This window comes from Phascolarctos cinereus, unplaced genomic scaffold (assembly GCF_003287225.1).
Source record: "Phascolarctos cinereus isolate Bilbo 61053 unplaced genomic scaffold, phaCin_HiC Scaffold_7;HRSCAF=346, whole genome shotgun sequence".
Taxonomy (NCBI): domain Eukaryota; kingdom Metazoa; phylum Chordata; class Mammalia; order Diprotodontia; family Phascolarctidae; genus Phascolarctos; species Phascolarctos cinereus.
The window spans coordinates 18,079,515-18,102,820 of record NW_027556180.1 but is presented as its reverse complement, the minus strand read 5'-3'; the positions used below and the strand labels follow the sequence as shown (position 1 = coordinate 18,102,820).

Below are 23,306 nucleotides of genomic sequence, written 5' to 3'. Positions count from 1 at the left end.
AAAAAAAAAGGCAAAAAAAAACATTTTAAAGATGAACAGCTTTGAAAGACTTACAAAATCTAATCAACATAATGAACAACTATGATTCTGGAGAAATCATGATGAAACATGGTACCCACCTCCTGGCAGATGTGATGGACTCAGAGTGCAGACTGAGAAATAAATAGATAGATAGATAGATAGATAGATAGATAGATAGATAGATAGATAGAGATATACATGCATATATTTGGATGTGGCCAATGAAGAAATTGTGCTACTTGACTATGCATATTTAATACTAGGATTTTGTTTTTCTTTTTTCTTTTTTTCTCCCATGGGTGGGAACTGAGATGGAAACGTTTTTGTTCATTGAAATAAATTAAAACAACACAAATATTGTAGTGTCTTTACCAATTACTTAACATCACTTGTAACTTTAAAAAAAAAACAAGAAATTTCACAATTTAAAGAACTTATTACATGACATCCAGTCCTTCCATACCTCAGCATTTTGTCATATTATCACTCCAACCCCCAGCTTCACTTTTGCCCTTCACAATCTTGACTTGAAGTCAACCAATTCATTGTTTCATCGGAATCTCTTTCAACTCAAACTTTGATAAACCACATCCTTGTATCGGCCCTGGCATATACCTTATTTGGAGAGGCTGGGGAGTCTGCTACCAGAAAAGCTTTAATGATGTGTGATGGAAATTTGGTAGAGACTTTGGAACCCATGTAGACATGTGATAACTAGTTCTGGTTTGCTAACCATAGGGTTAGGAAAAGCCTGTTTGACCGACCATATAGAACTGAAGGTGCTTTTCAGTTAGTCAATCAACAAACACTTATTAAGCACCTACTATGTGCCAGGCACTGTCCTAGGCACTAGGGATACAAATACAAAAAAAAAAGGCAACCCCTGCACTCAAGAAGCTTACAATCTAGTAGCAGATCTGAAAAACAGAGGAAGAGGAAAATAGCCTTCATAGGAGCAGGATACATAAATCCAAAGGAATGCAATGACTTGGGAAATGGGGAAATGGCTGGCTTGGGCACCCACCTTCAATAAAGACTCTGGGAGTCTGTGAACTTTTTAAAAATTATTTTGATAACTGTATTTCAATATAATTGGTCTAATTACAATTCTATATTTTTATTCATTTAGAAACACAATTCTGCAAAGGTCTTCAATCAATATTTATTAAGCACCTGCTATGTGCCAGGCACTGTGCTAAGCACTAGGGATACAAAAAGAGGCAAAAGAGTGGCTGCCCTCAAAGAGCTTACAATCTAATGGGAGAGACAACCTGCAAACAAATGTATACAAAGCAAACTATATACAGGATCAATGGGAAATACTTAAAAGAAAAGGCATTGAAATTCAGAGGGGCTAGGGAAGGCTTCTGGTAGAAAGTGGAATTTTAACTGTGACATAAAGGAAGCCAGAGAGTCCAGTAGTCAGAGCAGAGGAGGGAGTTCGGTCCAGACCTCGGGATAGCCAGAAAAGATGCCCAGAGCTGAAAGATGGAGCATCTTATTTGTGGAACAATCAGGATTCCAGTGTCACTGGATAAAGAGAGTGTGTTGGGGAATAAGGTGTAAGCAAACAGAAAACGTGGGAGGAGCAGGTCACAAAGATCTCTACCAGACTGCCTTGCCAGAGAGGTCCAGGACACAAGAAAAGGCCAAGACTTCCTGAACTAGATCATCTCTAAGATTCCAATGATCTCTGAATCTGTGATCTCCTCATCTAATTTGCCTAGGATTCCAGATTTAGCAAGATATGTGCAGCACCGGCCTCTTTGTCATATAGCCTGTGAATGAAGGCAGTTCCTCACTGAGACTCAGTTTTCTCATCTGTAAAATAGGGAAAGTAGCACTCACATATCAAAGGGTTGTTGTGAGCAAAGTACTATTACTTAATATGTTTTGTTATTGCCATTAGTAGTTATGTATTCTAGCCTTAGGAAAACTGATCCATGTCTTAGGGAGGCTGGAGAAAGGAGAGAGGGGATTGGATAGTAATGTGAAGAGGATTGTGAACTTGGGAAATGATTACCTCCATGCAAATGACAGAAATATAGTGTTTCTACTTACATTCGACTTCCCGGTCTTTGGGACTGATTTGTCCCGGTGAGAAAATAGAGCTGTGAATTTCAAAATTCTTATGGGTGCTTCATTCAGCATCCCTGCATTGGGCAGCCGAGCTTTTGCTATTCTTACCATCAAAACTTGGCCATTTTTCTTCTTTCCTTTCACAGCCTCCTTCCTCTTTCCATTTTGGCTTTATATGCTTCCCTCTGCTCTCCTATTCTCCCCCTGTCCTCTCCTGCCTCGCTCTCCCCCTCACCACAAAAACAGCTTAGCCCTTTCACTGATTTCTGATAAGAGTCCCCAATCTGATATTAACTTAAAACTTCCTTGATTCCTTAAAGTAGGTTATTCATTAACAGGGCTTAAACCACGGGTTGTTGGATAAATCTGACCCATTCATCCCAGGGATCTACTCAGAGAACTTTCCACCAGGGTGTCCCGGGAGGAGAAGCTTGGCCCCAGCAATCGTTCTGATCAGAAGGTGGGGAATGTGGAGCGGAGATATTCGTCTGCTTGATTCTACAAGACAAGTCCACGGTGAGTGAACCCAGTGTACAGCTGGGTGATTTGACAGGCACCAAAGCAAGTCAGCTGCTTTCACATACCAGAGGCAGGGACCAAACTCCTCGGCCCCATGGATTGGGCTGGAGCAGAATTTCTCTAAAGACCAAGCATTGTACTTTTTATTATTTCTGATGGCCAGAGATTCCTGCCCTGAGAGGTATGACTGACCGGCGGCGTTCCTGTCTATTAGTCTTCCAAAAGCAAATAATGAAGGGATGGGAGGGGTGAGGGGTTGAGGCAACCTTAAGTCTTAGCTAGCTGGCAGATTATGCAAATAGCTTTGCTTGGGCATTGTGGGGAGCCTCTGATGCATGCATTTAAATTATGACTGTAAGAGAAAGACTTTTGTATTGTGACCAGGTTGTGGTAGACTTGCTTCCCTGCTTCAGAATTAATAAGCTCTCCTTCTAGAGACAGCATGTGCATTTTCCTTCTGTCCTCCCCCCACCCCATCCCCGACCAAAAGAAAAAAATCCCAACAATCCCTTGGTTTCTCCAAGAAACTTTGTGAACTAGAGGATTTGACCTTGCTCCAGAGCTCTGGAAGAAAAATTAAAGGGCATCTCTGTAGTCATTTGGGGCACTAGAGACCACAACGACTTGTTTAGAAATTGCCATCTTCACTCTCTTTTAGTGGGAGTTTTCTAAATTACTGTTCAGGCACCCCCCCCCCCTTTTTTTATTTGGCTTGTGTACTGAAACCTCTCCCATGATCAACCAAGATTCCTTACATTACACAATTTCTTCTTGCCTCAAGAATCCCCCATTTAAGGTGGCTTGTAGAACTTTTTAATTTACTGAAATGTGCATATAAAGAAAGGTCTATTTAACTTGGAATTGCCTTTACACTGGCAAAAAAAAAGTAGTAAGTCAGCATTATTGCTATAGAAATAAAAGCAACAGTGTTTTAAGTCAGATTTCTTTTTTAGCGAGGTTTCTTTTTTTTCTCTTTCCAAGGACAATTTGAATGGCAAAATCAATAGTGGCCAGTGAAAACGTATATTTGGTCTGTATGGGGAAAGCAGAATCTATTCATTCTTGGTTTTTCAATATTTACTGGCCACAAAGGTACAATTTCATAGGTTCTTAATTCTCTTTGAGGAAAAATGTTTTCCATTTGTCTGTATTTCAGTAAAGTTTGTGATGTGAATATGGCTAGGGGAGGGGAAGATCAGCCAGAATAATTAAAATGTAATTACTAATTTGTGTGTGCTTGTGAAAATTAGCCTGTAAAAAGAGAAACTGTATGAGTTAAAAAAAAAAAAAGAGGGGCCAACGGCCTGGCCCTTTCTGTTCAATTGAACTAGCTCAGTATCCAAAGGTTTTCAGTAGAAGTCCAGGGTAGAAACACGCCATGACAAGAGAGACTGGGAGGCATGCAGGGAACAACAGGCAACTTGTGGGAGGCTTGAAATGTATGCAGCCGATTCCCATGGGAACTCCCCGAGTCCATTCACGCTGTGTGAAAAAGGTGCTCTTTCAAAATAATCTCTAATCCTTCCTTTCAAGGGAAAAAAAATCTGTGAACTTTAGCAAAAGATTTTGCCGCCCAAGTTATTCAGTGGGCCAGTTTTCAAATAGGAGTAGTTTGGGTTTTTTTTTTTAAAGAAAAAAATTGAATGATTGCTGCTGCATTTGGGAGCCTTTGAGAGACTCTTCTAACCATCACTGTGAAAGGATGATGGTGTTTGGGTCAAAGAAAACTGGGCCTTCCTAGTGTTGAGGTCACCACTTTCCTCATGACTCATTGGCTTGCTGTGTTTGTTTCTCATGTTCCTTCCTAACTTGTGGTAGACTAGAGTGGCAGCGTCAACTAAGAGCCAGACAGCTAGTGGAAAAAGCAAGGAGACCTGAGTTCCAGTCATATTTCTGACACCCACTGGCAGTGTGACCCTACACAAGTCACTTAACTGCTTGGTGATCTAGGCAGCTCTTTAAAACTAAAAGGTGCCAGCTAGCATTGGTGGAGAGAATTTTCTCACCTAAAAGTCCCATGTACTAATTAAATCAGGGATCTAGTGCCAATCCCTTGTGATACAATGGCCAGAGTGATGAAGGTGGGTTCAGAAGACCTGGGCTCAAGTTTTGCCACTTATGCTCATGTGACCTTGGGTAAGTCATTTAATTTGCTTGGGCCTCAGTTTTCTTATTATTAAGGTGAGGGAGTTGAGCAAGGTAGCCTCCAAGAGGCCTTCTAGCCTTACCCTCTTGACCATGATAAATACTTCCTTCAGAAATTCTAGTGGCTTTACCATCATCTTCTAAATCATTCTTAAGAGAACTCAGTAGTACATAAGCTGAGGAACCACAGGTGTGCGTACATGTGAGGGAAAGCTTCTATTTGTTCAGAATGGAGACAATCTGGATTATAGATTTGAAGATGGGGAAGGACCTTACAAAGAGTCTAGCCCGAGAGGTCTTAACCGGGGGTGGGGCATGAACTTGTCATTTTTGATATTTTGATAACTATAATTCACTATAATTAGATTGCTTCATCATCCCGTATGTTTTCTTCGATGCCTTTAAAAGCATTTTCCTGAGTAGGGGTTCATAGGCTTCCCCAGACTGACTGCCAGGGTGGAGTATGGGGGGTCTAAAAACTCAAGAACCCCTGATCCAGCCCAACCCCTACATTTTACAGGTAAGGAAACTGAGACCCACAAGAGCTCAATGACTAATCCAAAGTTACACGAGTAGTCATAGCAAAGCCAGCATTTGAAGCTAGTTACTTTCAGTCTCAACCCAACACTCTCCACCATGTGATACTGCCTCTCAACATTGTCCCTTGTTACATGGCTCATTGCAGAATTACATAGGCTGTGGAAAATATGGCCACTAACCCTAACCCTCCAACACCCCTCCCGTAAAAAATTGAAGAAGCAACAAGAACGACGCTAACATTGGCATTTACGTAGCGCCTCGTGATCACACTGGCTTTGCGTTGGGAAAGCTAAAAGAACCGATAGGTATTTGTTATAGGCAGTTCTGGGTGATTTAAATGTCTTCTTCCAGAGAGATCCGATTGGGCCTCCCCATGTTTTACAGGTTTAACTCCTGCCTATCTGGCACTGACTGTAAGAAGAAATCATTTAACTCTTCTCACCTCATTCTCCTTATCTGTAAAATGGGAACGATATTTCCTAAGGTACTTATCTTAGGGAAACAGCATGGACCAGTAGCTAAAAGGCTAGCCTCAGAATCAGGAAGACTCAAGTATAAGTCCTGCTGATACATCCTAGTTATGCGACCCTGGCAAAGTCACTTTACCTCTGGGTAGACCCGATAACTCTCCAAGACTAGAGGTGTGGAGGAGTGTCTTGTGTCAGAGGAAGGGGTTTCTACACAAGAGTTCCCTACGCTGGTGAACTCACAAGTTTCCTTACTGCTACCTATAGAAAGAAAATTACTTGCCTCTTGGTATTCTGTGAAGGTCAATAAGCTAATTCATGTAAAGCCCTCTGAAAACCTTAAGCTCCTGCAAAGATTCCAGCTCTGGGCAGTATACATTGTATGCCAGGCCATTCACCAGCAAGGGAAACGGCAGGTTTGCTCAGCCTTTCATGGGGTGAGCTCCATGGTCAGGTTCTGGCTCTGGCTGCTCAGGTGGGGTTGGGAGAGTTGGAGGAATGAGATATTGCTACACACAATTGGGACAAATTCAAGATCTTTGCAAACTAGTCACTTAAAAATGGAAGAAAGCCTGTCTAGATACTAGCCTGGCAGGGGAAAAGGATCACGGGAGCTCCAATCCTGAACAAAATGTTCTTGCAGCCCATACACCTATAAGCTCCCTGAGGCCAGGGGCAGGCTGGATCATCAATGGAGCATCAGCTTTGATAAGGACCTGGTACTGGGAGGTATTCCTTCCTTGGACAAACATTTAGTATGCACCTAATTAGGCCCAGGCTAGACTCTGGCTGTACAAAGACCTGAGAAAAGGTTCCTTAGCCCCTAATTCCAAGGATACTTGAAGTGTGGCCTCTATGACTAGTGTGTTCAGCTTGGGCCAGCATTATGCAAAGGACCTAATAACTCCGTGGTTGAGGGTTGGCCTGGAGCCAGGAAATCTTCCTCCCTAAGTTCAAATCTGGCCTCAGACACTTACTAGCTGTGTGACTCTGGGCAGGTCACTTAATCCCTGTTTGCCTCAGTTGTCCTCACTTGTAAAATGAGCTGCAGAAGGAAGGAAATGGCAAAGCCCTCCACTGTCTCTGCCAAGAAAAGCCCAAACAGGGACACAAAGTAGGATGTGAGTCAACCACAACAACAGAGATTTAATCGAGTGAGAAGAGAGATGAGTAACTTTTTTTGTAGCCAACATTTATGTAGTGCTTTGAGGTCTACCTGGCATTTTACGTTCATTATCTCCTCTGATCCTCACAATAGCTCTGGAAGGCACGTGCTATTATTATCTCCATTTTACAGAGAAGGAAAATGAGGCTGAGATGTGCCCAAGGTCACACAAGGAGGAATTAGCCAAAGCAGGATTGGAGTTCAGCTCTTCCTGTTCCAGAGTTCTGCTCTCTATCCACTGGGTCACCCGGCTGCTTATAATGATTAAAGAATTAAAATAAAAAAACCAAGGAAAGGACAAACCAAGTTGTGTTGCTGTTGGTTTTAGTGAGTGACTTTGTTGTTTGGTCATTTTCCAGTCGTATCCAACTCTTGGTGACCCCATTTGGGGTTTTCTTGGCAAAGACACTGGAGTGGTTTGTCATTTCCTCCTCCAGCTCATTTTACAGGTGAGGAAACTGAGGCAAACAGGGTGAAGTGACTTCCTAAGGGTCATACAGTCAGTAACTTCAGGCCTAGAACTCTGTGTACTATGGTATCACCTAGCCACCCCTAATAAGAGTGACTAGAGGGTGACAATTATTGCCTTCAAATATGAAAACTTTTATAATGGCCTTCTTAAATTAGTTTTCCAACTTGGTTTGGACACTTAATGGCTGTGTAACTTTGAACAAGTTAGTTAATTGTTCCAGGCCTCATTTTCCTTACCTATAAAATGGGATTACAGTTCTTGTATCACCTCTCCCCTTCGGGCTTTATAAATGGGAGTTGTTGTTATAATTGATGCTGACCACGTAACTTCTTCAGGCAACCCATGAAGGTATTGAATGTTTCATCATTGGAGATGAGGAAAGGCTTAAAAGTCCTAGGATCATATTGGGAATGGATCTCAAACTACTGAGATAGAAAAGGCTAAGGAACTTGCCCAAAGTCACAAAGATAGTAGGTGTCAGAGGTGGGAAATTAACCAGGTCCTCAGCCTCCTCTGTCTGTGTTGGTTTGCCTCTGGAGCATTAAGACTGCAGGCATCTCATCACTTGTCATAACAGCCAGTTCACACCTTGCTCCCTGCCTGGCCATAGGGCTGAACACACTGAGAATCTGCTGGTGAGCAGTACAATAAACAGAATCACCATCTGACGGCTCCATAGGGAGCCCATCTATGGAACCAGAAGACCCTTACAGAGGCTGAACCGAGGGGCTGTGCATCAGGGTGAGAAGAACCTTTGTAAGCCCCATGCTGCCTTACATTGTATATGAGTAAAACATGAATCCTTAGCTGTTTAGATGAGATGCTCTCTTGAAGGCTTTTTTTTTTTTTAAAAACCAACTGGTCATAGATTAAAGCTTTAATCTCCTCCTTTGAGAATTACTGAAAAGCAATCCAGAGGCCCCCTAGTTCAACCCTCTCATTTCTCAGATAAAGAAACTGGGGCTTAAGGAGGTCAGTGACCCAGTGAAGGTCACATAGGGAGTAAGCAAGGAGGTCTCAGGATCCTTGAATCTTAGTTATTTAGATTCTGAGGTCCCTTCTATCCTCCTACAATCCTAATCCAACCGCCTTATTTTAGGGATGAGGAAACTGAGGCCCAGGAGGAATGTGCCCCCAATAATGTCTCACTCTCCCCCCACTCTCTTTCTGATCTTTTAATGCTGTGTTGTTTTTTTTTTTTCCCATGAGGTCTCCCTCCTTAAGTCTTACCCAAATGTGGCCCATCCATTGGCTAAGTGGCTGTCTGATTACTTGAGGTTCTTTCTAGGTCAATTCCCCAGAGTTCCAGGTGATTTCTATAAGCCCTGGGAGGAAGGGAAATGCCAATTAGCTCCTAGCTCTCTTGTTCTCACTGGGTTTAAGAAATGGCACACATGACTCTTTCATTCACCTGCCACAGCTGCCCTTGAACACTCTCTCTCTGTTCTTGGGTGGTTTTTTTTCCCCCTCTCCCCAGTCTTCCTGGGGAAAGGGTAGTTTTTCACAAACAGAGGGAGTTTTGTGTTCTCTACTTAGGAAAAAAAAAAACAGCACAGCCTGGCTGCAGCAGATGTATTTCATCCCAGGAAACATAGCATTTCCCTGGGAGATAAGGCTGCCCCTGGTGGAGGCTCAGCCTGGCCACCTGACCCAAGGCAAGCTCATGGTTAAGGCTGCATTAAACTGCATTCCTGGCATTCCAAAATCTTGGCATTGCACTCGACAACTGGAGTTTTACTGGGTTCCCTAACTCCAGTTTGCTGTTCCCTGGTAGGCTGCCTCCTGGACCAGCAAAGCAAAGTTAGAAATCCACCCCCAGCCTCCAAATATGCAACTCGGCAGCAGCGGTGGCAAGAGAAAGTTTGGAGAACACAGGTAAAGAGAAAACCAGTGGGGCTCTGGTCCACCCAGGAAGACCCCAACATCGGAGGCAGAAGGGCTTAATTGCGCTTTCTTAGAAGAGGTTGCCTGCTCTACTGGGACACCATCTCTAACCCAGTGGGAGGCCACAGGCATTGGACCGGGAGTAATGTGAGCACTTTAAGCCACAGACCACAGGGATTATGGGGAGAGGGTGGAGGCAGATAGGAATTTTATCCGTCCTGCCAATTAGGATAGACCCACAGGCCAAAATGAAATCTGGAGTTGCTTAAGATTTCACAGACCATTCATAAAGGAAGAGGGGTATGGGGTGTGGGGGTGGGAGGGTACCGGGAAAGAGCTTTTGTAAACTTTCTCCTTTGAAGGTTCTAAGAGAGTAAAAGGGCAATCTGGAGAAAGGAAGATGTAGAAATCCGGGGTTGGGGAGGGGACCACTGACCACATGTATAAGAGAAGTTTTGGTTTTGTTTTTGAAAGAAAAGACCGGGGGCTTGGACCGGACCAGTGATTTATTTCGCTGCTGCCCTGGAGGAGGAAATTCCTCCTAGAGGCTAGTACCTGCCCTGTAATTTGTAGTCCTAAAGATTATCAGGGGCTTTAACCTCGGGTCACAGCCAGTAAGTGTCAAAGAAAGGACTCTTCCTGACTCTGGGGCCAACAAGAATAACTGAGTCAGGAGGGGCTCTTACCCTGGGGGCCATGAACTTGGTTTTAGATATTTATGGGTGAATATATGTGTGTGTGTGTGCATATACATGTGTGCATGTCTGTGTGCATTGAGCATGAATACATTGTCTTCCTCTCCCTCTCTCCCCCTCCCCCTCCCTCTCTCTCTCTCTCTCTCTCTCTCCCTCATCCTCCCCCTTTCTCTTTCCCCCCTCCTCCCTCTCCCACTTGAGTTGTATATTTCCAGGCTGGGAGTGAATTTCTAGCTTTGCCCTGTTGATTCAGGAGGCAGGCTACCAGAGTACAGCAAGCTGGAGTCAGTCCAGTGAAGCTACACACATACAAAATCTGATTTGGGCTGCACTTGAAAGGTTTGCAGTAGTGGGTCTGACACTTCTGGATTGAAGAGTTCAATGTATTTCATCCCTCAAAGCAGCCACACCCCAAAGCAGCAGTTCTTCAGGTTGGAGTCCCTGTCCTGTACCTACTCTGCCCCCCTCTCTCCCTGTTTTTGTCTTCTTGTTGGCCTTTCTGAATGACTCTCTCCATCTCTATTTTCCCCACAGAAAGCAGAGACTCCTAAGGGCTGTCAGGTTTTTGGTTTTTTCCCCCCCTCCTCACAGCTCCTCTAGCTTGGAGCCATATCCCTATAGTGAGGGTCATACATGGGAAAGATCATTTATTATTGGAAGAAGGATCCTAAAATCACATGCTGAGAGCTGGAAGGGACCATAGAGGCAGAGCCTTCAGAAGCCCAGCCTCGTCATTTTATAAATAAGGAAAATGAGGCTGAAAGGCCAATATTGCTGGTCTGCAGGGAAAGACGGTGTTTAAAGGTGATATTTTTGTTGTTACAACTTCCTTAGCTCTCCATTTTCCCAACGGTCAAATGAGAGGAGAGACATGAATTTAAATAATCTGTAGGGTTGGACATGACCAAAAAATGACTAAAAAACGAAAACAAAAAAAGTCCCTTCCAGATCTAAAGGCTTGGATCCTATAGGTTCCTCCATTTAGTTGGATTTGGTTCTGGTTGAATAGCCAGATCCAAACTGTAGCCATTAATGGCTCAATATCAACTTGGAGAGCAGTCTCTAGAGGGGCGCCATGGGGATTGGTGGTTAGTCTTCTGTTGTTTGACATTGTTATCGATGGCTGAGGTAACAACAAAGCTAGCATGTTTACCAGATTTTCAGATAACACAAAGCTGGAAGGGAGAGTTAGATTAGACACCAGATGACAGGATATTACAGAATATTGGGGCAAATCTAATACGTTTGATAGTGATAACAGTAAGTCTTGCACTTGTGTTCCAAAAATACACTTTGCAAATATGGGATAATGAAGGTGTGGCTAGATAGGAGTTTGCCTGGACAAGGTCACGGGGACTGAGTAGGATTGCAAGCTCACCATGAGTTTTGCTGTGGTAGACAAGCATCCAGAATGAGAGAAGTTAACTCTGGCCTAGTCAAACCACATTTGGTGGAGTTGTATCTAGTTCTAGGTGCTACATTATGGGATCATCATTAATGATCTAGAGTGTGTCCAAAGGAGGCCAGTGGTGGTCTTCACCATGATGGTGAAGCAATGGAATGGAATGTGGTATGACAAGTGGTTGAAGGAGCTGGAGATGTTTAGTATGGAGAAGATAAGACTTGGAGAGGGAATTATTATTATCATTTAGCATTTACGGAGCACTTCAAGGTTTGTGAAGTGCATTACATATATTAACTTATTTGATCTTCACAACTCTGAAGTAGGTTTTATTGTCTTCATTTTAGAAAATGAGGCAACTGAGGCAAATAGATGGTAAATGACTTGTGCAGGGTCACAATCTAGTTGTTATTTGTCTTTCATTTTCAAAGAGGACTAAAGTGACATCACTATGTTGGGGTCAAGGTACAATGTGTTTGGCTATGGCTGATCGGTCCCATACGAGCTTGGAAGGCTCCACCACAGGTCAGGCACAAATAGTCTGTTAGACTATTTGGGATGGAGAGGTCTCTGGATTTGTGCAGCTCACATTTCCTTAGCACTACTGAGATTCTGCCTTGCTCATGGAGCACAGCACCTTCTTTGGGATGGGCAAGCCGTGCGGGGCAGTCCTGTGTTAGCGTCTCCCAAGTTTCACAATGATACTACAGTTTTTCAGAGACTTTGAGTATATGCTTGTCCTATTCCTTCTGACCACCTTGCTTGTGCTAGTTCTCCAGAAAATAGTCTTTTTATTATTGGAAGTAGCATACATCTAGTAAGAGTCTGAGGCAGGATTTCAACTGAGGTCTTTCTGACTCCAAGCACTGTGCCATCCAGCTGCCCAAACATAATTCCCTTCAAGTATTTGAAAAGGAATAAATTTCTTAACTCCAAAGGGCCTAAAGAGGAGAAATGGGTGGAAGTCACAAAGAGGTGAACTTAGGGTTAACATCCCCAGCAAAGTCATCAAAAACATGAAATGGCAGTAAGGGGTTCTGCTTCCCTAAGAGGGAGCAAAGGCTTAGTGGTCACTCATTGGATGTCTTGTAGAGGGCATTCTCCTAGGCTTAGATGATCTCAGAGGTTCCTAACAATTCTGCAGTTCTAGATTCTGTCTTATTGGTTGCCATCTTCTCCTAGATGGTCTCTTCTCCCTGGGTTTTTGAAACATCATTCTCTCTTGGTTCTCTTCCTTCCTATCAGACCATTCCTCAGTCTTCTTTACTGGATTCTCATCCAGGTCATGCCTTCTAATCAAAGGTGTCCCATAGGACTCTCTCCTGAGCCCTCTTCTCTTCTTCTTCCATACTATTTCACTTGGTAATCTTATCAGTTCCTATGGATTTAATTACCATCTCTATGCTGATGATTCTCAAATCTACCTATTCTGCACTAACCTATTTGCCGACCCCCTGTCTCACAACTCCAAGCTACTTTTCAGACATCTCAAATTGGATTCCAGTAGACATTTTTAAACTCAGTATGTCCAAAAATGAACTCATTTTTCTCCTAAGTGTTCACCCCTTCCAAATTTTCTTATTATTGTTGAGGGCAACACCATTCTCCCCGTACTCAGCTTCACAACCTAAGGGTGATACTGTATTGTTCATCTCTCACCACCACTCCCATCTCCAAGTTGTTGCCAAGGCCTGTCAATTTCACCTCTGCAGCATCTCTCCAATATTCACCTTCTCTTCTCTGCTGCTGCCACTGGTGCAGGCTCTCATCAGCTTTCACTTGGACTACTTCAAGAGCCTGCTGGTGGGTCTACCTGCCTCAACCTCCAATCCATCCTCCATTCAGCCATCAACACGATTTTGCTAAAACACTGTTGTCTATCATATTTGACTGTGAGCTCCTTGAGGGCAGGAATTTGTATCCCTAGCACTTAGCACAGTGCCTGGAACATAGTAGGTGCTTCATAAATGCTTATTGACTGACAAAGAAAGTGGGTACCCACTGATTGGGAAATTTCAGAAAATTTGGGATATCTGAATGTATTATTCTGAATAAGCAATGACAAATATGAAAGACTGAGAGAAACATGGGAATATTGTATGAGCTGATGTAAAGTAAAATAAAAAGCACCAAGAGAACAATATGTATAATAACTACAACAATATAAGGTAACAGATCACTTAAAAGAAGTTGGAATTGGAATGACTAAAAACCTAATGAGTATCCTGGGAAATAGATGATAAAAATTCCTTCTACCTTACAGCAGAAAGTTAGGGAATGGTGGTATATGTTAATTGCCAGCCCTGGCAGAGAGAGAGAGAGAGAGAGAGAGAGAGAGAGAGAGAGAGAAGAGAGAGAGAGAGAAGAGAGAGAGAGAGAGGAGAGGAGAGGAGAGGGAGGAGGGAGGGAGGGAGGAGGAGGAGGGAGAGAGAGGAGAGAGAGAGAGAGAGAGAGAGAGAGAGAGAGAGAGAGAGAGAGAGAGAGAGAGAGAGAAATAAGCATTTATGAAGTACCTCCTTTTTTCCCAGCATTGTTCTAAGTGCTGGGGATAAAATTGAAAGGAAAAAAACAAAACAAAACAAAACAATCCCTGCCTCCATGGAGCTCACAGTCTAATGGAGGAAGCAATATGCAAACAAATATGTTCAAAGAAGATATGGACCAGATAAATTGTAGATAATCTCTGAGGGAAGGCACTAGCATTAACAGGGATTAGGAAAGGCTTCTTGTAGAATGTGACACTTTAGCTGAGACTTGAAGGAAGCCAGGGAAGCCAGGAGGTGAAGGCAAGGCGAGAGAGAATGTCAGGTATGGGGGACAGCCAATGAAAATGCCAGGAGTCAGGCGATTGAGTAGAGGCTATTAAAATGCATGATGTAGATAGAATTATTAAACACTTACTACATCAGGCCCTCTGCTAAGCAACTGAGAGTACAAATACTAACATATAAGGCAGTCTCTGACCTCAGGGAGCTTCCATAGGCCCCACTTCACTTCAGGTCTTAAGCAGATGCTAGATGAACACTGGCCAGGGAAATTGAAATGGAGATGCTTGTTCAGGAATGAGTTGGGTTCAACAGTCTCTGAGATCCCTTTTAGCTTTGAAATTCTTAGACTCTGTAAAAATATTTTTAAAAAGCATCTTTTCTTTGGTAAGACTTTGAATCTTCTTCCAAGCTTCCTGCTATTTTGCTAATTTCCATAATAAACCATGTGTTTCCCCCCCTTTCAGAGTGTACTGGAAGAAATCTCCAAGTCCAAAGAAAAAACTACCTTTCTAGGAAAACCACGTGCCTCTCTTGCTATGCCCTTCGATGCTAATAGCCCTCTCAAAAGGAAGCACATGGCTGTGAGTATCCAGAAGTGGAGTTGATACCCACCGGGTACCGCCATGCATCATCTGTTCAGACTGGTTTTGGGACAAAAGGACCTTTCCCGTGCTGGGGACCTCTTCTCCTTGAATGACTCAGAGATTGAAGAAAGCCTGTCAGAAGCTTTGGAACAAATTAAAATAATTAGCTCATCTTCAGTAAGTAACACTGTTTCTTGGACAGGGTTCCTAATCTTTTCTGTCACGTAGCCAAATCATGAGAAAAAAAATATAAGGGAGGCGAATGACATAGATCAAAGCTAGGAACCTTGGGGAATGAACCTTCCTTCTCTTCTGCTCAAGACATCTGCAGGAGATGGGGAGAAAGGACAGATAGGATTTTTAGATCTTGGCCCTCCTGGGCTGTTTTAGTCTGATTTTGTAGAAAGAATTAACAAGGTAGCCAGTGACTGATGTCTTGGTGCTTGACTGTGATGGCCAGATGGCCTTCTGTTCACTCTTGGAGAACAGGGCTATGGGGATTACAGAACGTATTTCAAATTTCCTGAGCCTTCTTGGCAAAGAGCAATTTCTGTTAAATGGAGAGAGGGAGTGAGCACAGAAATTCAGCACTTTGGTCCTTTGAAGACCAGCCTGCTCAGCCTAATGAAATCAGTTAAACAAAAAGGCATTTGGGCTGAGATCTAAATATTGAATGGAGATAAAGGGATAGGAACAAAAGTCATATTTAAAAAAAAAAAGGAGCAACAGACAATTAGCATTTATTAAACACCTGCTATGTGCCAGGCGCTGTACTAAGAGATGGAGATATGAAGAAAGGGGGGAGGGGAAGCCTTGCACTCAAGGAGCTCACAGTCTGCAAATTACAATGTACAAACAAAATTTCTACAGGAAAAATTGTGGGTAATCTCAAAGGTAAAGGCATTAAAATTCAGGAGGCCTGGGAAAGGCTGAGTCTTTTGCTGAGACTTGAAGGAAGTCAAGGAAGCCAGGAGGTGATGGAGGGAGAGGTGGAGGTGATAAGGGAGAAACTTCCAGGCCTGGGGGACAGCAGTGAAAATGCATAGAATTGGATGATGAAGTATGGTGTTCAAGGAACAGCAAGTAGGCCAGATTCACTGATCAAAGAGCTCAAGGGGGAGGGTAAGGTACAGGGAAACTAGAAGCTATGAAGGGGCCCGTTTATAAAGAACTTTGAGAATTTTGATCCTGGAATTAAGAAAGAGACACTGGACTTCATTGAATTGGGGGAGGGAGGAATGATATGATTCCAGAAGTGGGGAACCTCTGGCCTTCAGGCCACACATGGCCTTCTAGGTTCAAGTGTGGCCTTTTGACTGAATCCAACTTCACAGAACAAATCCCCAAAATAAAAGGATTCTAACACTGTTAGACCATATCATTGGATGGACTGTAGTGAAGAGAGACTTCAAGAAGGCAGACCCACCAGTAAGCTGCTACAGTTGTCCGGGCATGAGGTGTTGAGGGCTTGTACTGCCAGGGTGATGGCAGTATCAGAGGAGAGGAATGTGTATATACAAACAATTTTATACAGGGAAGAACATTAGGACTTGACAATAGGAAGTAAGAGGGAGTAAAGAGTTAAGGATGACACCCATGTTACGAGCCTGAGTGACCGGGAGAATGGTGATAGCGACGGCAGGAATAGGGGAGTTAAGAAGAGGGGAGGGTTTGGGAGGAAAGATCATGAGTTCGGTTTTGGACATGTTGAGTTTTAAGAAGTATATGGGAAATCCAATAACCTTCCCATCCCCCAAAGTGGCAGCTATGCACAATGCTTAGGAACAGGAATCCTCTCCTCCACTTCTGCTTTTCTGTTCAATCAATCAACAAACCTTTACTGAGTTCCAACTATGTGCTGAGCACTTTGCTGAATACTGAGAAACACTCATTTTTGAACATAAGTGAAATTCCTTCAAGAAGCTTGTTGTCTATCTGCCTTGCCTTATCTTATTATCTCTTTCATTACTTTGCATAATGCCTTATGCAGTAAGACAAGAAATCCATTTCTAAGTGTGTTTATACAAATACAAAATTAAGACTAGGTGGTTTGGGGCAGGAGGCCACCAGCAGCTGGATTGCTTTTCCCAATCTTGTTCAGTTTTTTTTATTCTTAGTACCTATACTTCATTTGCATATATTTAAAACTAGCTCAGGAAGACAGTGAGGCTAGCAACTTTGCACTACTCTTGTCACTTAAATCCAATTCACACAAAAGTCAGGACATCCTCCTGTCATGTCATTGGTCTTCCTCAAAAAGGACAAACATCAACAAAAAATTAGCTAAAGTTATTCATCATCCTTCTTCCTCCTATTCCCATATAAGCAAAATATATTTCTTTTTTTTTCTTTTTCTTTAGGCAGTTGGGGTTAAGTGGCTTGCCCAGGGTCACACAGCTTGTAAGTGTCAAGTGTTTAGTCTGCGGCCAGACATGAACTCAGGTCCTCCTGACTTCAGGGCCAGTGCTCTATCTACTGTGCCACCTAGCTGCCCACAACAAAATATATTTCAAAATCACTTTCTAAAGAGAATGACTAACAACAATATAAAGAGAAACAATATTTAAAAGCAAAGGAATGCTGATTAATGCAGTGATGTCAGGACTTCAGAAGACAAATGGAGAAGCCAACCAGCCTCTTGGCAAGGAGGTGGTGGACTACTGTTGCTCAATGAGATACGATTTGTCAGCTATGTATTAGTTTTGGTTTGCTGAACTATACTTCATAGATTTAGAGACCAAAAAGACCTCAAAAAATTATCTGGTTATGGAATTGCAGAATTCAAAGTTGGAAAAAAATCACGGGAAGTCATCTAGTCTAATTCTCTCATTTTGATAGGTGAGGAAATTGAGGCCCAGAGATGAGGGACTTAACAACATTCCACAGATTGTAAGTGGCTGAGCAAGGATTTCAATGCAGGTTCTCAATCTTAAAATCTATTGTTCTTTGCACTGTTGAATGGTGCTTCTCAGTCCAATCCCCTCATTTTGCAAATGAGGAAACATACTCAAAGAGAGAAAGAAAATCACTCAGAAACAGGTAGGAAGATCCAGGATTACAACCCAGACACTAGGTTCCTTGGCTCCCAAGCTAGTACTCTTTCTACTTGATATAAGCAAACGGAAGGATGAGAAAGAAGTTATGGAAAAATAGCAGTGACTATTTTAAGGACATTGAAAAAGCACTTATTTAAAGAAAAGAAAGTTACTAAACTGCCATGATTGATGTCAGCTTTTTAGTCAAGGCTGGATCCTCCCATCATTGTATTTCAAAAGCAAGATTGCTCAACCACCTAGCATCCGCTTAGCTCAACAGTGTTTGCCCAGACTCGACAGACGTGCCAACCAGGCAAAGGACAGAAGCTGAAAGCAAACCACGATGCCCAGAATTAGCAAATGTGCATATTTTCCCAAGATAACAGCTCTCGCTTCTGTTGCAGTTAAGAGTCCTTTAAAAAGGATATTGGCATCCAGCAGACCAAGCTCTCCAAGTTCTCTCACTGGCTGCCATGAATACTCTAAATCACCAATTAGGGAAGCCATGGCCCAAATGCTCTCCTTTTCCCAGGTAATGTCTTGACAGCAATTACATTTCAAGATTTCTTACCATAACATTAATCAAGTTAATTTGGCTCGAGATGCAGATTGTTTCCACTTTCTGAATATGGCTTGTTTCTAGGCATCCTCTCCTTCCTGCTCCACTGGGAACAAGTTGGCTGAAGGTGCCCCTGATTTTCATCTCTGTAAAGGATTAAAACTGCTAAATCAGGACATATCAACAAAATGGAGATGAAGGATAGGGAGTGGGGGCAGGAGGTAATTTATTCATTTTTCACATTAAAATTCCTTAAAGCTTAGCAGCCCCACTAGAGGTCGCTAGTTGGCAGGACCTGCTTTAGTGACATTCCCTAAAGCCTAGCGGCCCCGCTAGAAGTCGCTAGTTGGCAGGACCATGAGTGTAGTAAGAGTAGTGAGTTGCTGTGTACATTTCAAATGTGGGCATATTGGTGTTCCCAGTGCAGAAGAGATCTTGACAGGGATAGGGAGAGAACTGCTTTGTCATCTCCCTAAGGAGCTGACCAGGGCAGCTGTTAGCAGCAACACAACCCTTATTCCCCAACGCTGCCATCTGCTGTCATCACTTAGTATGACAAGCCCTAAGAACAGAGTCTGCCATATTTGACCACAATTGAGCTCCTTCCCTGCCATGGCTTTTTACTGCTTTACATTCTGCTTTCAATATTGTCCTAGACACCCACCTACTCTGTGTGGCCCTCTAAAAGCCATACCCCGTTCAAGTTCCTTTCTGGGTCAGCATCAATTCAAATCCATAGCCTCCAAACAAAGGTCCCCTAGAGCCAAGCCAGATGATTCATGAGTTCAGTGTGAAAAATGTGTGATTGAACAGAATAACTAGTAAAGAATCAAAAGAAGAGCCAAATCTTGGCACCCACAAACGGGCAGCTACCTACCCCCTAATCAAAGGATACTGTGAGTCAGCTCCCCATGAACATACAAGAAAGAGTTAGCGACATCATTGAAACTGGAAGCAGGCGTGGTCCAAACACCCCTTCTGGTGACCTCCCTTCGGCCAGGGACTGTTCCTAGTTTCTCTTTGTATCTGCAACACCTGGCACAGTTCATTGTTGTTGTTCAGTCATTTTAGCTTTGTCTGACTCTGTGACCTTATTTGAAGTTTTCTTGGCAAAGATACCAGAGCGGTTTGCCATTTCCTTCTCTAGCTCATTTTACAAATGAGGAAACTATGGCAAAGAGGGCAAAGTGATTTTTCCCAGGATCGCACATCCGGTAAGTGTCTGAGGCCAGATTTGAACTCAGGAAGATGAGTGTTCCTGACTTCAGGACCCTCACGCTATCCATTGCGCCACTTAGCTGCCCCAACCTGGTATGTGGCAGGGGCTTACTGTGATACATACTTATTGGAGTGATTGTATTGTTGAATCTAGGAAGTAGTCCAACGATTCAAACCAGGAATCCTCAAGATCCCAGATCTAGGGGAGTAGGCAGGGAAATGTCCGATCTGGGGAGCAATAGGGACCACAACTGAGGGGCTCACAGTTGGATAAGGAAAACAATGTGGAGGCAATAGTGTCTCGACGGGTCACGGTACATTTTTTAATCCCCACTCACATGTATTAATAGGATCAGAGTATCGGGAATTTAGAGGCCGCCCAGTACAGCCCCTGCCTTTTATAAAAGAGGAAACTTAGCTCCAAGGAGGATAAGGGACTGTCTAGCATCAGATTTAGAACTGGAAGGAACCTTGGAGGCCATCAATTATGACACCTTAATTTTACAGGAAAAGAACATGACTTGCTTGAGGTCACACAGGTAGTAAGTGTCAAAAGCGGGATTTGACTTCGGAGCCAGAATGAAGGTGTTTAGCAGAAGGCAAGTCAGTTATGGGCTCTGCTGTGAGATGGGAGGAAGAGATATACCACAGGAACAGGAGCCTGCAAATCTAGGGGCAGCTCCTCTGATTTCCTTTCCCTTTCTACCTACGCAGACAAACGCCAGTGCCTTTTGTTCCTTCCTGCACGATAAAGATCTGCCCCTCCCTGAAATCTTCAAGATGGAATTGTTGGCCTGGGCCCTGTGTGTCTCCTGCTTTTGCTATATTAGCCCTGTCACATTTCTGGCACTCTTCTATACTAGCTGGTCCAAAAAACCAACCATCATGAGACCTTTCTCAGACTTTGTTCTGAGGACGGTACTGCCCTCCTCAAATTCCTCCCATGGCTCCCAGTTTCTCTCCATCCCTCCCTGCTTTGTGGGTCTTTCCTTACGCCTTTTTCTTTCTCGAGCTCTGCTTTTCCAGCTGCCCGTTCACTTACTCTGGCTGAGTGGCCTTGCCTCAGGGTGCAGGTTGACTGCTCCTTCCTCACAGCTTCCCACCTTCTCCTGTGTCACCCCCCTCTCTCTGCCAACTCTCCCCTGACATCCAGCCATTAACCTCCAGCTGCTCTCTGGAAAACTTTCACGTAGTCCCAGGATGTGAGCATTTCTGGGTGGAGCCAGAAGACAGGTAGAACAGTGGAGAGAGGGCCCACCACATGGCTTCACCTCTGACCCGGATTGCTTGAGAATGTCTCAGTGCCCCAAGAAGTTTTTAGTCTCTAAGTGGCAGAGCAGATGCCAGTCTACATCAGTGTAGAGAGTTTCCACCCTGGGAGCTCCTCTACCAATAAAATCACTAGTCCTGCCTCTCCTCTAAAATTATATATATATATATATATGTATATAGTATGTGTGTGTGTAGATATGTGTGTGTGTGATATGTGTGTGTGTGTGTGTATGTATATAATTTTAATAGATTTAGAATTGGAAGGAACCTAAAAGGTCAAGTCCAATCTGTTCATATAACAGTTGGGAAAACTGAGATTCAGTGGGGTTAAATTGATTTGCCCAAGGTCACCTAGATAATAAATGGTAGAGTTGGGATTCAAACCCAATGCTTTGTCCACTGTACCCTGCTGACCAATCATACATTCATACAGGTCAGCTCTGTGTGACTGTATATACATATATTGTGCAGAGCAACAATTCTCTTGAGCTTAAATTCAAGTGACTAGCCCACAGCCACACAGGCAGCACGTATCAGAGGTCAGAGGTAAGACTTCAACCCATGCCTGTCTTCTAGCCACTGATCTGTTCTTCTTTGTCCATGTTATAGAAGATGAGACCAAGGGTCCTAGATGTTCGGTCACTTACCCAAAATTACCCCACTAGCAAATGCTAGACCTGGGACTCCTACTCAGATCCTCTTCTGTCCAAATCTCCTGCTTACATCCTTGAATTCGAGATGCCTTTCAGCTCAAAAGGTTATAGGGCAGATTGCATAAACGTCTCTGAAAAGTAATTGGAGAGATCCAGCCAGCACAGGCCTTTTGCCATCTGCTTCACTAGGTGCCCTGTACAAGCGGACCAGTGGCAGAAACAATGTTACAAATAAATACATGGTTATTCTGTCATAAAATTCATGGAATTTGTGATTTGTGACTCTCCCTTCATGATTCCTATCAATCTACTTAGCAGGGGGATGTGGCCCACTTGTTCTGCAGTCAGCCATATCTCCTATGTCCCTGTTTAGGATGCTCCCTTCCATCTCCTAGCATCCTTAGCTTCCTCAGAGTTTCATTGAGATCCTGCTTTATTAGTGAACCTTCCTGGACACCGTTGCTCCCCACTTACCCTGAGTTTTTGTGTTATCTCCCTCCCCAAATTATCTTGTATTGATTTATCTTTTTACAAACTATTTTCTTCTCCAACCCCCTAAAATGAAGCTTCTTGAAGGCAGGGACCATTTTCATCTTTGTCTTTATAGCCCCATAAATTCCACATAATCACTTAATAAATGTTTGCTGAATTGAATTCAACTAAAAATTTAATGTGGTAACTACCTTTAAACATGATATGTTACTATGTGTAAGGGTGTGTCTGTGTATGTTTGAGTGTGTATATTTTGAGCCAGATCTCTAGTGACTGTCAGGGGGCCTGAGTTCACATTATGGGGATGCCAAAACATGAGTACTATAGCATGGTAATAAAAATAACTTTTATAAAGTTGGTAGAAAAAGATTCGCTGTGGAAGCTCATGTTCCTAGCAGCAAGGAAAAACCCCTGAAAGGCCCCTATAAAGCACCCGCTCAAACTGGAAGCTTCCAACATCACAGGTCCCATCCCAACAGACTCTTCATTGACAAAGCCAACTAGACTGGTCACCTCTGTATGGAACTGCTGTCTTCAGGTATGTAGTTTGCAAAGTCTACAATTCATGTAGGTAGTTGCTTGAGGGTTCTCTGGTTAGTCATTGGACAATGTGCTAGTCAGTCGTTTTTCAGTCACATCCAATTCTTTGTGACTCATTTGAAGTTTTTTTGGCAAAAATAATGGAGTTGTTTGCCCTTCTCTCTCCAACTAATTTTTCAATGAGAAAAACAAGGCAAACAGGCTTAAGTGACTTGCCCAGGGACACACAACTAGTAAGTATCTGAGGCTGGATTTGAATGCAGGAAGATGAGTCTTCTTGACTCAGGCCTAGCACTCTACCCACTGAGCCACGTAGCTGCCCTTCTTTCTCTCTCTAGAAATAAAGGCCAATTGGCTTTATGGTTCATAATTTCAGAACCTGAGATTGAATCCTAGATTTTCTCTTACTGGCTGTGACCTTAAGCAATCCATTTAATCTCTCTTGCACTCAGCTTCCTTACCTGTAAAATGAGGGTATAGGACTACATGTGACCTCTAACCCTAGAACTATCATCCTATGATCTCTCTCCCTATCCTTCCCTTTTCCTTTCTCTAACTAGAGAACTAGAACAAGATGTGTCCTAGAATGTTCATTTGGAAAGCCCTCATTGAAAATTTAAATATGTGGGTGAGGCTGACCAATTCATTCCAAAGCTTTCAACTCTTCACTTAAGACCTCACTTAAAACTGTCAAAATAGTGTGTCTCTTTATCTTGCATAAATTGTTTGATGAAGAAAGCAGCCACCTATTCGATATAATGCAGTTCCCTTTTTAACCAACATGTTTCAGGGGCAG

General features: G+C 43.1%; 1 protein-coding gene across 5 annotated transcripts in view; it reads left to right on the top strand.

Annotated features, from left to right (window-relative positions):
• The first annotated feature begins 2,472 nt into the window (after nt 1–2,472).
• VEPH1 (ventricular zone expressed PH domain containing 1) overlaps nt 2,473–23,306 on the top strand; it is a 209,542-nt gene continuing 188,708 nt past the window's right edge. For 2 of the 5 annotated variants that reach the window (XM_078147637.1, XM_078147639.1), the window contains exons 1-2: nt 9,043–9,283; nt 14,622–14,918. In XM_078147637.1, the coding sequence (XP_078003763.1) occupies nt 14,781–14,918 (138 nt within the window). In that variant the 5' untranslated portion in view covers nt 9,043–9,283; nt 14,622–14,780. Of the gene's footprint in view, nt 2,617–2,696; nt 2,801–9,042; nt 9,284–10,213; nt 10,419–14,621; nt 14,919–23,306 lie in introns of those variants that run through there. The other 3 variants (XM_020988883.2, XM_020988884.2, XM_078147638.1) reach the window with 3 other exon arrangements.